General features: G+C 25.0%; 3 protein-coding genes across 4 annotated transcripts; 1 reads left to right on the forward strand and 2 right to left on the reverse strand.

Moving 5' to 3' along the window:
- The first annotated feature begins 3,044 nt into the window (after positions 1-3,044).
- On the forward strand, positions 3,045-5,314 carry LOC108547535 (CCA tRNA nucleotidyltransferase 1, mitochondrial). Its single transcript, XM_017900104.1, has 6 exons — positions 3,045-3,191; positions 3,385-3,694; positions 3,786-4,062; positions 4,183-4,377; positions 4,440-4,793; positions 5,134-5,314. Exons 1-6 carry the CDS (start codon positions 3,138-3,140, stop codon positions 5,312-5,314), a joined length of 1,371 nt encoding a protein of 456 aa, XP_017755593.1. The 5' UTR covers positions 3,045-3,137.
- A 704-nt stretch (positions 5,315-6,018) lies between these two features.
- On the reverse strand, positions 6,019-9,013 carry TfIIA-L (transcription factor IIA L). 2 transcript variants are annotated; one of them, XM_017900151.1, is made up of 8 exons: positions 8,898-9,013; positions 7,902-8,112; positions 7,388-7,651; positions 7,087-7,289; positions 6,917-7,012; positions 6,465-6,608; positions 6,256-6,345; positions 6,019-6,126 (listed from the first exon to the last, which is right to left on the reverse strand). In XM_017900151.1, exons 1-8 carry the CDS (start codon positions 8,919-8,921, stop codon positions 6,019-6,021), a joined length of 1,140 nt encoding a protein of 379 aa, XP_017755640.1. In that variant the 5' UTR covers positions 8,922-9,013. The 2 variants fall into 2 exon arrangements, with proteins under 2 accessions (XP_017755640.1, XP_017755639.1); XM_017900150.1 differs by having other exon boundaries at positions 7,388-7,687.
- Positions 9,014-11,367: 2,354 nt separating this feature from the next.
- mahj (LisH and WD40 domain-containing protein mahjong) lies at positions 11,368-19,337 on the reverse strand. Its single transcript, XM_017900116.1, has 19 exons — positions 19,216-19,337; positions 18,070-18,346; positions 17,722-17,980; positions 17,412-17,590; positions 16,865-17,319; positions 16,323-16,794; positions 16,000-16,245; positions 15,411-15,782; positions 15,205-15,324; positions 14,731-15,030; positions 14,375-14,572; positions 14,047-14,267; positions 13,690-13,935; positions 13,392-13,578; positions 12,893-13,186; positions 12,568-12,769; positions 12,271-12,477; positions 11,893-12,150; positions 11,368-11,621 (listed from the first exon to the last, which is right to left on the reverse strand). The coding sequence occupies exons 2-19, from the start codon at positions 18,328-18,330 to the stop codon at positions 11,386-11,388; spliced, it is 4,713 nt and encodes a 1,570-aa protein (XP_017755605.1). The 5' UTR covers positions 18,331-18,346; positions 19,216-19,337; the 3' UTR covers positions 11,368-11,385.
- Between the last annotated feature and the right edge of the window lie 263 nt (positions 19,338-19,600).

Here is a 19,600-nt window from a genome sequence, read left to right on the forward strand (position 1 = left end):
TAAAAAAGAATATTCAAGTTTCTACTGAAACTCATAGTATATTGTTGAAATCAACAAATATCAAAACTTGTACAGCTAAAATTTTACAAAAGAAAAGAAAAGTATACAAATTTTATATGAATATTTATGCTATTATGAAAAAATATTAATAGTTATATTATGTTTTTTTAGTATTAAAATACTTATTTACATAGACAAATATCTGTTTATACTGCAAACAACATTTTGATAATTATTTATTCAAATAATTAAACATTAGTCTTTATTATTTAGTGAAAATTATACATCAATATTTGTGATACTTATATTGATTAACATATAAAATAAATATGTCACAAATTGACACTTTTGGCTTTTCCGCAGAGACTGTCATTTTCACATTTCTTAATACACATGTAAAAATGCTTAAATGCCACGTTTCAAACGTACATATTGTAATTTCACTCTTAATATAGAGTTGGACATTATTCGAATAAATTATTATCATTACTATCATTACTATTAGTACCATTGTGTCTATTATTGTATTATTATTAGTAATATTGTATGTATTATTAATATGTAAGTAATTGCTTAAGTAAACTTTAATTAAAATTATTTTCTATTTATTTTTAAGTTTATTTAGATGGATGAAATTTATTCGAATGAACATGCAGTCTAACAATTTACTTTTTTAAAAAATATATTTCAAATAATTATATTAAAACTAACATAGAATTAAAATAAAATTAATTTGATGTTAATAAATTTCAATATAAGTAAATTCATCAAAATTGGAATGAAAAATTAAATAGGTACATAAAAATTAATTTCATTATTAAGTAACTCGCTGTTAAAAAATTTAGTTATAAAACATACTAATTATACATAAATAACAAATTTTGTATAATGAATAATACAAAATTATTACATTTTTATGTCGATCAGAACATTGAAAAAATGCTATTCAAATAAAGGCTGCATTAATTTGCAAGATTAAGACACAGTAATCAAAGTAAAAATGAAGAAATATCTGAATAGCATCTCATTTTATTATTTTATTCATTAATTATTATTTGAATAAAAATTGTCCAACTCTAACATTGTATAGCCATAAAAAATGTATGAGAATGAAAGAGATAGAGTGAATGAATACTAGCCTTAAGAGATAGAAAATCCTGTCTCCTGAAATTGTGAAATAAGAATTTCAAAATATACTGCTCAACATATATCAAATCTGATTGGTCAATATTTAGCCAATCTTGTTCAAGCATATTTCTTCGAAAGTGATCGGATAATGTTCGATTCTTTTCAACTCTAAATAATAAAAAAAACAAATAATATTAAAAATATTTATTTTTTTTATATTTAAAGTAATTACAAGAACGTTATCCAGATCTTATAGTACTTATACCTTTAAAATTTTTTTTAAATTCTTCAACAGAAAATAGATTGAAAACTAATGCAGTTTTTAAAATTTATATTAAAATATTATTAAAAAAAATGTGATCAAAAATTAATAACAATACTAACGAAATCTTCATAACCAAAATTAATTAATCTGTGATTATCATTTGGAGCATTACCTACTACCATTCGCTCAGTCATTTGAAACATTTAACTCATATCCTGCTTTAAGTCAAACTTATAATAAGAACATATTGTTTAAATCAAATCAATCCATCATTTTTATTTTTTGAAACATTTATCATTTTGTAAAACAAGATCTTACTATTCAATTTTTGTCTATTTTAATTATTTTATACATAATCATTCGTTTAAATAAACCTCTTAATCATACTGTATTTAGATTATTTGGTCTATTGCTTAAAAATATAGTTTAGATTAATATCATATTAGTGCCATATATATTTGTATATGAAACTGAGTCTATCTGTAAATATATTATAAGATTGAAATAAGCAGGAAGTGTACTTAATTCATTCAATAATTAATTATTAATAAATGTATAAAGAGCCTTTTTATCTATACCTAAAAAAATTCTGCATTACTAAAATTAAATTATGTTCATATTAAAGCTAAATTTTGATTTTCCAAACCCACTTATTTAGAATAATAGCTAAAGGTGTTGTTACCTTAAATATTTCAAAAAGACATAATAATTACACAAAAGCTCCAGAAAATACTCACAGATAGTAATAATAAGATCATAAACTCGTTACATTGTACATAATAATAAACGAATAGTAAAATACTAAAACCAAAAAAATAAAAATTAGTGTTTATCAAAAATGTATATCAAATGTTAAAGAATCGAACAAAATATCCCTAAATCATTAAACTTTTATACTTTTTATCCTTTTAATTTGAGAATTAGATACAATATGAAAAATTGAATTTTCTTAATAATTGACGATATTTGAAACTTGTATGATCATGAATACAATTTGTGAAATTAGGTACGAATAGTAACGAGTATGTCTGCGTATGTGTGTGGAACCTTTTGTACTAAATAATGATGTATATACAATGAAGGGAGAAATAAAGAATTTAATATTATCGAAAAAGTTGAAGCTATTATATTAAACTTTGTTAATCATTTTTGTTTCAAATAATCTCTTCGCCATATTTTTTAATTACTCCATAATGAAAGACATACATAAAAATTAGTATATTTTTATATTTTAAAATATAGATATAGAATATGATATATGTATGTATTATTTATGATTTTTTATTTTTAATGTTTGGATACATACTACAAAAATATTAAAAATTTTAAAAAAGTACTTTAAAAAATTTCAAAAATAATTTGAACTTCAATAATATAATAGATATAATAATATAGTAAAATAATAAGACAAAATAAAAAAGATATGAAATAATAAAATATAAATAAAACAATGAAAAAATGAAGTAATGATAATAACGTCGTCTAAACATAACCTATTAATTTCTACATGATCACAATCTTATACTCAGTGTATCAGTAATTTATATTGTATTAGTTTATAATAGAAAAAAAAAAACATTTTTATTACACATAATTTTGTCATATACTGATTTCGCATTTCGTATTTCTAAAAAAAAAATTGTTAAATTTATCAGGATTGTCAGAAAAGTAACAATATTATTAATGTTAATAATTATTTTGTTAGAAAATAATAGTCTTAGAAATAATTGTAAAGTCTTAAATAATGTTAAAAATTCTTTCGCGTTCAAATAATTGTTTCTTTTGTCGCCTACCACAAGTAAGTAATGTAATAATACATTAAAATATTTTTTTATTAAAGATTTAAGGTTAAGTTGTTAAAAAGCTTAATGTTTAGTTTGGATATTTTAATTCATTAAGATAAAAGTATTTGTTATTTACGTTAATTGTAACATAAAATGATACTTAACAAACATTTATTTCATATAAATAACATTTACAATTTTGACAAGGGATATGCAACTTGGCAAATAGTCAATATGAAGGAGGAACTGATGCCACTAAGCAGATCTAATCCAGTAATTAAAAAACTGGATGATCCAATATATCATTCAATACTTACACCAGAACTTAATATCTTAACACAAATATTTAAGATGTATAATTATGATTTAAAAATTGCTGGTGGTGCTGTAAGAGACATTTTAATGAATATAAAACCAAAAGATTTAGATTTTGCTACAGATGCTACACCAGAGGAAATGAAAATCATGTTTGAAAAAGAAAATATTAGAATGATTAATAATAAAGGAGAAAATCATGGTATATAAAACATACGTTAATATTTTTTATTAATATAAAACATTCTAAACATTTTAATAAAAATAAAATTCTTTGATTGAAACTATTTTAGGTACAATTACTGCAAGAATAAATGATAAAGAAAATTTTGAAGTAACTACACTTAGAATTGACACACATACCGATGGTAGGCATGCAAAGGTTAAATTTACAACAGATTGGAAATTAGATGCTCTTCGTAGAGATCTTACAATTAATTCCATGTTTCTTGACCTTGATGGTAGAGTATATGATTATTTCTTTGGTTATGATGATTTACAAAAAAAAAGAATTGTTTTTGTTGGAAATCCAACAAATAGAATAAAGGAAGATTATCTGCGAATCTTAAGGTATTTCTTGTTTAATTTTATACATAATTAATAATATATATATCTTTTCATATTATTAGATAAAGTAATATTAATATTAAATTATTGTATTTAATTAATTATAATTTCCATATTATACAGGTATTTTAGATTTTATGGAAAAATTGCAGCTCAACCAGCTGCTCATGAGGAAACAATTATAATGGCAATAAAAGAAAATGTACATGGACTCCGAAGAATATCTGGTGAAAGAATTTGGAGTGAATGGTCAAAAATCCTGTCTGGAAATTATGCTAAAGAATTAACTTTACAAATGTTGAAATGTGACATTGCAAGGTAATAATAAATTCAAAATTATAATAAAAAAAAATTAAATATTTAATGATATGTAATTTCAGACATGTTGGACTCCCAGAAAATCCAAATATAAAAAACTTCGAAGATGTTTCTGATATTGCTAAGAGAAACAATATTTCTTTGCAACCAATTACTTTTCTTGCTGTAATGCTAAAGGATGAGGATGAAGTATTCCAGCTTCATAACAGATTAAAACTATCTGCATTTGAAAGGGATTTAGCATTATTTTTAGTTACAAACTGGCAAAATAATCCTTCAGTAGATATCTTGAAATTTTATAAAAGATTTCTGATTCATAAGAAAGGAAACATTACAAAAAGTTATATTTGTGAATTACTAAAATGTAAACAACATTTTAGTTTTGCTAAAGATATAGAACAGTTTGAAATACCAAGGTACAGTAAAATAATAAAATATAAATGTTTTGTAATTATTTTACTAACTCTAAAAACAGTAATTAATATAAATTGATAATGTACTTCATTTTGGAGACAATATTATTGGACAATAAGTTTTATATTGTACATAATACATAATGACAAAACATAATAACATTCAACTACAATTTTTTTTTTTTAATTCTATATTTATATTAACTATTTCCTCATTAAGTTCAAATATTACTAAATACTATTGGATAGTTCAAGACTGTCTTTATTAAATACTGATTAATATTATTACTATTATTCTGGTGTATCACAAAATATGTTTTTGAGTATTTTAATGTATTTTTAGATTTCCAGTAAATGGGTTTATGCTACAACAATATTCGTTAAAAGGAAAAATGATGGGTATTGTTATTAAAAAATTAAAAGATATTTGGTTCGACAAAGATTTTAAAACGAATGTAGAAGAATTACTACAAGAGGTTCCACAAATTATTAATGAATTAAAAAATGAAAACTCAAACTTATAAGAATGTCATATAAATTTGCAAAGGGAATAAGAAAAGGAAAAATAATTATACATCTTTAACAATGTATAATCTTCTAAAAAACATTATGTACTAAAGTTTTTAACAGTATAAGACACATTTATTTTTAAGAGCATCACATATTTATAGTAGATTGTAATCTCTTAAAATCTATTTACACAATAAACTCACGTGAAAAATTTGCAGACTCTTCAAAATATAATCCAAGACTTGCTTGATTATTGAGCTTTTTATTATACACTAAAACCTTAATTATTCAATTGTATTTTTCTTAAACTGCTTTTAAATTAAATTCTAGAATTATTTGAACATCCCTTCGTTTTAATTTGAAGTTTAAAGCTTCTTTATTTTAATTAATAAAGATGTTTATTAAAATATTCATGTAACAATATTTTTATAATTTATGAAATTTGTAGCAAATTATTTTCTAAACAAATCTAATAAACTTAGAATTTTTCATTGAATTGAGGTTTCAATGCATTTTTTACTTGAGAGAAATAAAACTTTTAATCAAGTTTAATCGTACCTTAGATATAATCAGATATAATTTAAAAATAATTATTGAACTTCAAGTGTCACATCTTGATTTAAAAAAAATTTAATTTTTTTAAAAGCACAAATTTGAAGATAAATTTTTATACCAATTTCACGTGAACACATTACCATTTCATAGTTCCACATATTATTTACCATTCCGCATCACCACTCATTTTCTGAAAAACATAATCTTTACCGCTAAGGTTCATTATTCCGTCTTTGAGGTAGAATTTCCATTTATTTCTACTTCTTGTTATCTAAAAATTGATTTTTGATTTACTTAAAAAATATTACTAATAGCTATATTTTAGTTTTAATAAATAAATCATCTTTACTATTTTTTTATTTTTTTAATTACTTTGTATCAAAATAAAATTGTTATATACCTTGTCATACTGACAAACGACTACGTTATCAGTATCAAAAAGATCCGCTGGATCATCATCAGTTACATCATCTTCGGAATTCAATGGCTCCTATGAAATAAAGATTATATTATTAAATAAATAATATCTTAATTTCTTAATGAAAATTTGTACTTATAGATAAATATATAAATAGAAAAAAATTAAATGTAACAAGATAATTTAAATACCTCTTCTATTGCTGCAGCTTCATCATTTTCCTCTTCTTCTTTATCATCAAGATCTTCTTCCTCATCTTCATTATCTTCTTCTTCTTCCTCTTCATCATCGTCTGACGAATCACCAAATGGGCCATCTAATTGTGCTATATTATTCTATTTATGAAATAATAAAAGCAAAAATTAATTTTTATTCGTTTATATTTTTCTTTCAAACAGACGGGATCATAGTTTTATAAATATGAATAATACAAGTAATAAATTTTAATTGTTTTTAATTAAAACTAGTTATATAATTATTTGATTTATATTTCACTTCTATTATTCATTATGGAATTATATAGCAAAATTCATGTATATATTTTATGTAAATAATGTAAAAATATTTGCATATAAAATAAAAACATAATTTTTCTTTTTATCAATTAAACAATTATTAAGTTTCACATACTATTCCTAATTACCTGATTTTGAACAGACCGTTGGGAGACATTGTTTGCATTTTGTGTAACAACTTGAAGAGGTTGACTAACTTGAAGTGGAGCCAATGTTGCTTGGCCCTAAATATGAAATTAATATGTTATTAAAATAATGTGGATGTCAGATTTGTTATTAAATCATTTCTGTTAATTACTTGATTTGGAACAGATCGCTGAGTGACATTATTTGCACTTTGTGTTACGACTTGAAGTGGCTGACTAACTTGAAGTGGAGCCAATGCTTGACCCTGGAGTGTAGAATTCACATGTTGTTGAAGCAGTGTGGAAGCTAGATTTGCTGGTAGCCCCATTGCAGCTGTAATAACTGGACCCGTCAAAATTGTATGCAGTTGATTACCTACAAGTACATACAATTTATTATTTAATTTCCAGAATATAATCTTCTTTTTCATAATATTAATATATATTTGTTATATAAATGTGATTTTGAAGTACCTTGAATCGCAGATGCAGGAACCTGAATGGTTAAAACTCTTAATTGCGCATCTGGGACACCTGTCTGTGGTGGCAATGTTATTTGAATAGGTACTTGCCGGTCCATTACTGCTGATGTTGATGTTACTAATTGTTGTACCGGTGTACCAGTATGCTGTATACCAGTTGTTGTCGAGTGGCATTGTGTCTGAGTTTGTGATTGTTGAGGAGACTGTTGTGGTTGTTGCTGCTGTTGTGATGCTTGTTGAGGAGCAGAATTTCCTCCTGTTTGTTGTATAAAATGATTTGCTATATTTACTCCTAAAAGTGTAGATTGTATTAAATATACTGAGAAAGTTCATATTTAATTTTTAATTATAATTAAAAATTTAGTTTGAAGTTTTGAATTAATAATAATGAACTCTATAACAGCAGTTTGCTATAATTATTATTTTAGTAATTTTTTTTCTCTTAAAAATCTTAAATTTAAATTGTTTTCATTAATAGTATTATTACATAAAAATATAGATATTACCTTTATTAACAGGCACAGCTTTGTGCGTATTTATTTGAGGAACCTGAGGCTCCGGAGGATCTGAATTAAGTTCAACAGCTTTGCTAGACATTAATTTGGTTTCCCATATTTGTTTGAGCTCTTGTAATACTTGTTCATCTACACCTTCATCTATAAATGATTCTCTTACACCTGATATAACATCCTCTATCACAGTATTATATAGTTTTAGCTGTAAACAACATAAATTTCATTACTAATTAACATTTATATTACTTTATTTAATACTTTTCTTTCTTTCATTTTACTTTATATCACAATTTTCTATTAAAATTTTGGAGCATTTTCATGTATTAGTTTTCATGAAAGATACTTTTTTAATAAAATACAGAACTCTGAAGTAAATCAGTCTAACTCTTTTTGCATATAATTACATATTGATAATAACTATAAAATCAAATATTTTAAAATAATATTCATAAAATTCTAGAACATTTTATAAAATAACTATACAACTACTACAATTCTAATTATTGTATCTAAAAAAAACTATATTATAGGAAAACATACAATAATCAATCATTTTATGCACTTTCGTTATATAAAAAAACAAAAACAATTAAAATATATTAAAGTCGTTCAAATCTAATATCGTCAATCCTAACCTAAAATTCTTTAAAAAAATTTGTGAAGAAAATATCTTGAAAAAGAAAATCCGAATAAAGTTGCACTAATTGAAAATTTAATTCATTATTTTCATTGATAACATTTTGAAATTCAATATTATAACCTAGAAATCTACAATTTGTAATTGTTAAAATTACAAAACATAATTTGATTTAAAATCTTAAAAGAAAATAGTCAGTAATTGGAGCAAAAGGGATCAAAGATGAGGATAATAATGATAATGGTAATAACATAAATTAAGTGATAAAAATCGTGATTGTCGTCATTGTATATGATTATAATTAATTGTGTTTTTATCAATCGTTGCTTTTGCTCATATTTGTTACTCACCACACTTGTCTGACTGAGGGCCATTGCGAGGATAATTCGTATTGTCTAATAAGAAAAACAATAGGAATAATCCAACGAATAAATCAGCCCCAGTTCAGAAGCCGATCCGTGGTAGCATCGCTCTTTTATATACTGTGGACACGTCTCCCATTCCACCTGACTTTGGTGTGAACTGAGAACAGTTATCTAAAGGAAAATCAATGTATCCAACATTAACAAATTAAATTCCTACAAGTTACTGTTAAAGTGGTATTCTTCTACACTCTATGAAAATATATACTATATTAAAATTCATAAATAGATATTCATTATTTATCAAAATATTTATAACTTATTAATTTTTTGTTTACTTAATTATATTATATTATATATAAACAACAATACTGAATAATATAAATTATTTTATTTATTATTGACAAAAATATTTTTATATAATTATGGCCAAATAATAACAATTTATTAATGAAACAGTCAGTATTAAACTAATGAAGTTTTACCATTACAGTGTTCAAGTTAATAGGTTTTTCACAATCACGTCAAGGGTATAATCTGCCATTCAGTCACATAATTTCATGGCACAATTGTTTATAAACGATTTTCAATTCTAGATTACTTTTGGAATACATCCATGCGAAATATTTACATATATTTTTATTGATATAATTATCTAGATTTGTCTGTTATAATAAATTCGAATTACTCTTCCTCTTTTGACCTCATATGGATATAATATTAAATTTCTGATTTGGGAACATACGCAATCCGGAAAAAGCTATTAAAGTACATCTTTGATATGCAGAGAATATTAGATGAATCTCCAAATTAAAAAAAATAGTACATGTCCTTAATACCTTCATAAAATATGCTATAGAAAGAAAAGCTAATAAAGAACAAAATATATCATAGATGATAATAATATAATTTTAATATTTACATTTACGATACAGTGTAAATATTTATTTAATTTTTTGACAATCATTTTGTTTTATATTATATTTATTATTGAATGACAACACTGAATAATAAAAATAAATTACTTTATTCATTATTAAAAAATATATAATAGTTGTAAATATTTATGTGTTGGTTACTCTAGCACACATAATAATAAGTCAATAGTTTGTATACATAGTATTAAACACATAAAATTGAGAAATAATTATTAATATCTGAAATAAATTGAAAATTAAATTCATGCATGTTGAAATGATATGAAACAAATTATTTATATGTAAGAAATGAAAAGAATCAGTTTAATAAGTGTATTTATTATAAGAAATCAGTGTAGTTATTTAAAATTGATATCTAGTATTTCCAAATATGCAAGTATCAATTATTTATTAAAAATATAAAAAAGAAGGTTTTATTGTATTTTTTATTAAAAAAAATGTTGACATTAAAAAAATGAAAACATTAATAGGTTTGTTTTAAAAATTCATTATAAAGCGCGGTTCTATTTATTAGAGCAAGCCTATACAAATTCACGATTCTTTATTAATAATAACAAACGACAGGATTAAATCAACTTTTTACAATCTCTCTATTATTCTTTCTTCCACCCACCCACCCCCTCTCTCCCTCTCTCGAATTATCGCTCTCCCCTCCCTCCCGCTTCACCGACCTTCTTCACGAAGCATACACACATACGCGTACACGCACGCACACATTCTTTTGTCATATACATAAGTGATGATTAAAGAATTCCGAAAATTCGCTATTTCAATAAAGATATTAAAATAATTGAAAATTTGTTTTCACATATTTCAAATGTGATTTATAGATCAATAAAAATTTTCATAATAATCTCAAACAGTAAGCAAATTTCCTATAAATAATCCAATGTTTAGTATAGAATACATGGTACATGTTCAATGAACAACAAATATCTTAAATAATAATATATACATTTAAATCGATCGATAGAATCTTGATCGAAATTCAAAATTACATTCGCAATTATCATTTTTTATCATTTATCTCCTTGATAGTGGTTGAGTAAATCGATCTCAAAATTATTTCATTGGTCAATCTCCAATTATAATATAGCTCCGTTTCAATATTGGCGAAAGGAATATATTTTAATGTCTTTTAATATTTTTTTTTTTTTTTTTCAAAACATTTAATAAATTTTTAATATCGAATTCAAATTAAGTTCTCAAACAAAATTTGAGTGATTTGTAACAAGTTATTTAATAATTTATTTGAAATCCTTAAATATTTTATTCATATAAACCTAACTTCAATGAATTCAATTAAAATTGTACTGCTCTGTGTATAAAAAATATATAAAATAAATAAATAAAATAGCTTACTACAAATCCTTCAATAGTGCCATAATGTACTTAAATGCATATTTTCTTTTCGCCAATAATAATAAACATTATTAAAAATATTAAGTTATAGTAAAATTTCTTTCAATTCCCAGTGATTGGCCAAAAATGAAACAAATTTCTATGTATAATGCATTGGAACTGTTGAAGATAAAATTTCATGATGATGAAGAAAGACTTTCAAGATCAAAATCAGACAGAAAAATATCAGAAGAATTAGGAGATCTTCTATAATGTATCATATCATCTCCAGATTCATCCCCGTTAGCTGAATCGTCTCCATCACCTGAATCATCTTCATCATCATCGTCGTCGTCATCATCATTATTCTCACGATTGTTTCGCTCAGTTTCGTCGCCATTTTCTTCCGCTGCTGCGTCTGGATTGTCCGCATCTATTTAAAAATAATTATTATGCTTTTAAATTTGTAAATAATTTTTATTATAAATAAAATAAGTAAAAATTATTCATTGTCATTTATGACTGTAAAAGTTATGTACGTTATATGTGAAAATGTAAGTGGAAATAATAATTTAATTTGTAAAGGAAAAGAAAGAAATTCATATAAATAATGATATAATTATATTATACTATAAAAAATATTTATAGTCATATTTAGAAAATATTATGAAATATTTAAATATTTTAGCATAGTAGATACAAACCATCTGCATTATTATCATCAGAACTAGTATTCGAACCATCGTCATCGCTTGCGTCAAGATCTTCTTCATCATCATCACTTGCATCAAGATCTTCTTCATCATCATCTTCTTCATCACCTTTCCTTCTACCAACATCATATAATCTAACACTGGATTCATGACTATCACCATATTCATTAAGCTTTTCGACTACTGCTATTTGTGTATCAAATTTATTACAAGCCAATCCATAAACCCCTCTTCTAACATCATAAGTAGCTGTAATCAATTAGTTATCGTAATTATTTCTATTACCGATTAGATTAATTTAAAACATTCAGTAGAAATAAAAAATATATCCATAGAATTAATTATATTCATACAGTTATTATAACATACCAATGTTACTATAGTCCAAAGCATCTAATGTTTTAAATGAAGTGATAAAGTTAGTTTCACCTATAGTTTCTTTCTCCAATGATACAGCATATATAATATTGTTAACAGGAGAAAAGATTACTTCCATTTGATCAAGAGTTGGCACTGTTTTCAACAAATGAAAAGTTCTTAAATCCCAAACTTCTGTATTTGACACTACTTCTAAACCTGTTGAAAAAATTATTAATTATAATATACATCCTGCTTAATATGTAAATTACTTATAGTATATGTTCACTAGAGAATACATGTTAGTACCATTAGGATGAAAAACTCCATTAAGTGTTTGATTTAATTTATCAAATTTATGAATTTGTTTTCCTGAATTTGCATCCCACAAAATTCCATCATGTAAAACTAATTCGTCATTCATACTAAAAGTAGCACGATTCATAGTATATCGATTGGAAATTGTAGGAGCAAAACTAGTTAATAATTGTCCAGTAGCTATATCATAAATCTAAAAAAAATGATAAATATAATTATATAAATAGCTATTTCTTATGCTTATAAGAATTTAAAAATATTATAAATTATGTAAACATTTTATCTCAGATAATTATTACATAAGAAATATACGTACTGTTGCTATATCGCCTTCAGTTCCAATAATTCTGTCTTGAAGTTTTCCAAATTCAACGTATTCTATATTTTCTAAGGATAATTTTAGATCAAAAAATGTTCCTATACTCCAAAGTACAGACATAGGACTTCTCCATGGAGTAGAAGTTAATAACAAATTTCCACGTTGATTACATTCCATATGATAAACATAAGATTCATGACAAGAATATGTTGCTTCCTCTAATCCTGTCTGTATATTATACATTTTTACATCTCCCGCATAAGTACCTATCATTAAATATTGTTGACAAGGCTGTAAAAATATTAACATTAAGTTATAATGTATACTTTATATATTAAAAATGTGTATCATTCATTTATTTTAATTATTAATTAAAGATTTACTTATGTTAATATATAAAATATCAGAGCTAAAATTAATGATTAATTGTGTAGCAATTTAATTTTATGGATATTAAATTTGTATTTTTAATATTAACAAAATAAAGATACGTTACTGAAAAGATACAATAGGTGAAGGTGCCAATATCCATAAGCCGAAAATTTTTTACGGGATAAAATCGGCTATAAATAAGTCTCCTATCCAATCTTCTAACGTCCATGCCTAATGCTCTTCTAGCCAGTCTTACTGTTACATTTGTTGGTATTGAATTTTTTGTACAGGGATCTGGACACTTATGTGGTCTGAAACCATAAAATGTCATTTTGTTGTAATATTATAATAATTAATCATAACGATAATTTACAAAAAATTCAATTTGCAACTGTAAATAAATTAATTTAATAAATACATACTCAAAGAGATTAAATTGTGGACAAGTAACCATAGGATTTTTACATAATGCATGTTGATTAGTTAAATATTCAGTTATAATAGAATCCAGTGTAATCGTAGATGGATTTGATGTAGCTACACCAGGTCCTCCATCACCTGCAAGATCTCTTGAAATCTGTTTTTGTAGTGATCGACATATTGTTGGCTGATTAATTGAGTGACAATTTATTTGATTGACTAGAGGCTGCTTATCAACTTGATTTTTCCTAAAGTTATTTAATTACATTTTTATGTTATTTGTAATTTTAAATAATATCATGTATAAAGTCAATTAATAAGTAATAAATGAAAAAAATTATCTCAAAATATAAACTTACTTTTGATTAATTTGCAATTTAATTAGTTGGTTTGTGTTATTTGGAACAATATTTTGATTGAGACAATCAGAAAGTTTCATACGTATATTACTTCCAGAAGACAATGGTAATGGACCTGAATTGGTATTTGAGAAACGACTTCGGGAAGCGACTTCTCTTTGATTACATCTGTTTGTGCTATACAAATTTACCGTTGCGCCAGGAGAAAATCCATTTCTTGTCTGAATAAAATATGTATATACTTAACTTTGAAACTTACACTTTGTTTTATATTACATCCATTCAATTTATAAAACAAAATTGATTAATTATTGTTAATATAACTTACTCCAGTAGCTGCTGGACTGCGGTAAGTAAATGGTTGATATGTATATACTGGTTTCATGATTGCAGAAGAATCTAAATTTGCTTCCTTATGCAGTGTTGATGCAGTTTCAGTCAAGCCTTTTGACATTAAATGTTGATATATTAGTTGATTTAATTGTTGTTCATTGTATTGTATTCTTGTTTGTGCAACTACATTTGCCTGTAAAGTTGAAATTGTACAGAAATAAATAAAAAAATTTCTGATTTTTATTTACAAAATAAACGAATAAATGAAAAAAAGAAAAATTATATTTAATATACTAAGCCTATTAAATTGAAAATTGTAAAGAATTTAAATAAATTAAAAATAAAGCTTACTCTATGTAAACTAGCCAAAGAAATTTCATATTCTGCTCCAGTTGGTTTTGCTTCACCAGAAACTCTTCCCATTAGCTCTAAAGCATATTTTTGAAACATGACATGTTCCTGTCTTTTTTCTTGAAGTATTGGATCCTTCATAAGTGCTTGAATTTGTCCATCAGTGAACATTGGAAGTTTGCTAATTATTTGTCTAACTTTTTCACTTCGTGCTAAACCTGCCAATGCACGACAAGCCAATGCTCTTATACTATCTGCATCTGTGATTGGAGTTTTAACCATCATCAATTGTAATAAAACCTATAAAATAAAGAAAAAAATGTTATATTAAATTATGTGCAATGATGTAACAAATAGGTATTGCAAAAAATATATTAAAATTTATTAAAATTATTAATGATTATTATTTACATAAATATGATAGTTTTATATATATAATTATAGGAAAAATATGTATAAAAATTTGTGATATACCATTATTCCATTATTAGATCTGACACTTCCCCAAATTTTTTGTATCAATTCTTCACTGTTATTGTTTGCCTTTTTCTTAGCAGAGCCTGTTATTGAATACCTTGCTACATTGCCACCAATCTGTAATAAAAAACAAATGAGTAAATGTAACTTACTTGGTATAAATTCAATCGAATGTTCGTTATTTATTTAATATAAATAATTACCCTATTTATTGGAGCACAAACACAATTGATCAGAGCTCTTAAAGCGGCTCGCTGCACATCAGGATCCACAATAATTTCACATTCTGCTGCAGCTAAGAGTAAGTTTATTGCCATTGTCATTGACATATCAGGCATGTCTACCCTTTCACAAAGTAACAGCATCACTTTTGGCACTACAGAACAAATAGCTATTACATCCAAGCAAGAGCGAACCGTTTCTGCACTCGAAGTTGTATGAACTCTGCCACTATAATTCCATTCCCTAGCAAAGGCAATAATCTGCAGAAGAAGTGTTATGCCTCCAAGACGATATAATTCTTCTACTGGTGGCCATACTGCTCTTACAGACATTAATTCTTGAAGAATTTCCACCTTTAATAAAAATGAGTCTATTAATCCAAGTAAAATTATAATTTATATAATTTATATAATTTAAAATATTAATAACTTTTACATAATTTATATTTTTCTATTATGAACTAACATAATATTATATTACTAATGTTTTGATATTATGTCAGAAATTGTAATTTTGAAAAAAATGAAACTGATAATTATTTTATACAAAATATTTTTGAATTGGTATTACCTTTGCTTGAACTTCTTCACTGCTTAATTTCACAGCTTTATAAGGTGGTAATGATGGTTGCCATGTGTCACACTCGGTTCTAACATTTTCTGCTCTTTGTAACTGTTCTGTTTTTAAATGTAAATGAGCTTCCATATATCGTTTTAAAGCTACTGCAACATGTCTAACTACTTGTCTAGAAGCACATTCTTCATCGTCATTCAATGCTGGCTCCTCTTCTATGTTTAAAATTCGTAATGTAGATATCTAAAAAGAGATAAATTAACTATTAAAAACTTATCAAATAATGCTAAAATTGAAGACTAATATAAAATAACATTTACCACATTAAAAAGTTTCCTGAGTCCATCCTGTGCATCAAATTCTTCAAGTATAACTTTAAATGGGAAAGAAAATCCAAAAAACATTGTAGCATGACACCTTCCAGAATCATGACTTCTTTCTAAAAGCCATAATGCATAGGTAACAAGATCAGATATGACATGCTTTGGCAGCAAACATACTCTTTCCATTGCATCTTCACAATATGCTAAGTAGTATAAACAAATAGAGACCCCAGTAGCTGCAACACTAGGTCTTGGAACATCTAACAATTTTTGTAAACCTCCAACATTAAGAAATTCAATAGAAAATTTTTTATGACAAAGAAGAGAAGCTAGATATTTCAAAGCTTCAAAGGCTAAACGACTATCCTTCGTTTCTCTAACATTAATATATTTGAGAATCAGGTCTAAAGCATTATGTTCAAATACATGACCTAAGAATTCTTGATATTCACCCATTGGTGTAAGATACCTATCACATAATAAAAATATACATTTGATAAATATTTGAAATGAATGAAACTTGAAATTAATATCTTTACCTTAATATTAACATTTGTCTTGTACCTAATGTTGGAGGATGCATTTGTACATTTCCGATGACATATGATTCCATCTCTGCCCATGAAGAATTAGAATTCCCTTCCAGTAATGTAGATGGTGTAGTGGAACTTTGCACTGAAGATGAAGAATTTTTTTGCAAATTACATCGTGTTGAAGAAGCATTCAGTGATCTACTATGAGTGCTTTGTGCCTTAGATGGTGTTACTTGATTATTTAAATTAGAATTTTTTGGCACAGACAGAGGTGGAGACATAATCTCTGGGTATATAATATTATTTTTTACAGGAGTTTCACATTCTGCATCACTTCTCTTTTTTTTAGTTAAGGGAGCAGAATCTTCAGATGACTGAGCACAATCTTCTTCTTCTTCAGAAAAGTAATTATTATGGTTGGAATTTTTAAGAATTTCATTTTCTTTTCGTTTTTCTCTCACCTTCAAATCAAATTTTGATATTAAATTTATGATATTTAATAATTACAAAATGATATTCTTAAATATTATCATATATATTAAACTATTCTTACTTTTCTTTTCCCAGGCACACCTTTATTTTCTCCATCTCCTCCACTATTTCTATCTTGACCAAAATGAGCAAATGGTCTATTATTAGCTGCAAATTGTCTCTCTTCCTGTGCTTCATCTTGCAATTTATGAAGCCATTGTAACATGAGAGGTACCATTTTTGCATTTTGCTCCCTAAAGCCTTTAATGAAAATAGCAAATAATTATTTCTTTAATTTTATATTAATATATTTATAGATATCAAGTTTTATTTAAAGTAAAACAACACTTTCTTTAAAGGTAAACAATACGTTATTTAAAGTTAAACAACACCTGTAGCAATTTCTTGAACTTCCATTGCAGCAGCTACAAGTCCAGTTGCATAACTTTGTAAAGGTTCCACGCTTTTCTCAGCCCAAGAAAATAAACGATGAATGAGTCCTTCCATATCTGGTTGAAATACTGCAGAAGTTTCTAACCCAGGAAGAATATCAAGCATAAGACGACAAGCTGCAATATTGAGCTTTCTAACATCACGACCCGTAATACCCGCGCGAGACCAATATGTGTCTCTTAAGTAATCATTTATAAGCTGTTGGAAAAGCAACACATTACACAATAATTTTCATATTATAGTAATTCATAATTATTATTTGCTTTTCAATATAATATTAAACCTACCTTAGTCATGAAATTATCTTTTCTAAATAAAACTTTCAGTATATGTCCAAAATTACACTCTGGATCTGTGCGTGATGGATGTCTTTCATCAAATGGATCAGGATCCATCTTTAAATAATTTTCTGTCTCTAATTCTATAATTTCTGCCAGTCTTCGTAGTGTTGGAACTGGATCATACATAGGAGATGAATGTTCTTCTTCCCATTGTCTGAGAATTTGAACTACATCTGTTACTTCCGCTAATGATTCTGCACTTGACATGTCTGCTCCTATTATCCTACAATCATAAAATTATTGAGTTTATAATAAAGATTTTAAAAGAATTTCTCTCATCTTTTAATATTATTTGTTGTATTTTCCAATTTTTTCAATTTTATAATTGCATTAATAAAATTTTATTATTTTTTTATTATAATAACACATTTTTACCTTCATATTTAATAAGACATTAACTCAAAAGGATTCTAATTAAATATTTACCGTATTTATAATAAATAAATATTTTCAATGACAATTAAAAGATATATAATTTTTCTTCCTATATATATATAAATAAGTGATAATTAAGTAACACAAGAACTCTAATATTATCTAAAACATAAATTATCAATTACTTTTATTTAAATATTTAACAATTGATGTTTTAATAAATTAAAATTAAAACAAGGTAAAATTAACAAAAAATAAATATTATTTGAAAAAAAAATAAAATATGATTTAAAGAATTATTACATATTACACAACAAAATGTGATCAACCATATTTTACATATCTTTTCAATTTAATAAACAACTTAATATTACTTTTTACTAAGTAAATGATTATTAGAATAATTTAATTTTTATATTTATTTAATGTTTACATGTTTTAATATAATTGTTCACTAAATTTGATAGGTAACAACTTAACCTTAAAATTCAGTATACAATAAACAAAGATCAAGGTTTTGGAATAAAACATATAATAAATCCATAAGATATTAATTGTTGAAATCAATAAACAAATTATAAATAAATAAAATATTGATCAAATCAATATGTTGATGTTTTTCAAAATTCAAATAAAGAAAAGCAGCATGTGTGTTATTAGGTTAGAGTCAATGCAACATTACCTTCTTAAAATTTATTTGACAGTTTATTTATTTACCAATAATCACGATGTATACCACCTTTTTTAAGTGAATTATTGTGTTAGATTGTAAGATTATGTATCTTTCCAATTAAGAATAATATTTTCTTATAGAAGTACAAAACGCAACCACCGACATACACGCTAAAGACGGCCTAGTTAATTCCACTTTTGAAATAAGCTAAAATATTACAATAAAGTGGAATTTTTTAAATGTAAATGTTGGTTTTGCAAACTAGTATTTTTCATACATTTCTTACATAATATTATTCAAGAAAATGTTAAAAATAAATATAATTCACTTTTTAAATTAAAAAACTTAATCAAATTTAAAACTTAAAAACAAACATTTTTTTAAATTAATTTCATATTAATCAATATATGATATTATTAATCTTTATTA

The sequence above is a fragment of the Eufriesea mexicana genome, unplaced genomic scaffold (genome assembly GCF_001483705.2).
Source record: "Eufriesea mexicana isolate 0111107269 unplaced genomic scaffold, ASM148370v2 scaffold1121, whole genome shotgun sequence".
In the NCBI taxonomy this organism is placed as follows: domain Eukaryota; kingdom Metazoa; phylum Arthropoda; class Insecta; order Hymenoptera; family Apidae; genus Eufriesea; species Eufriesea mexicana.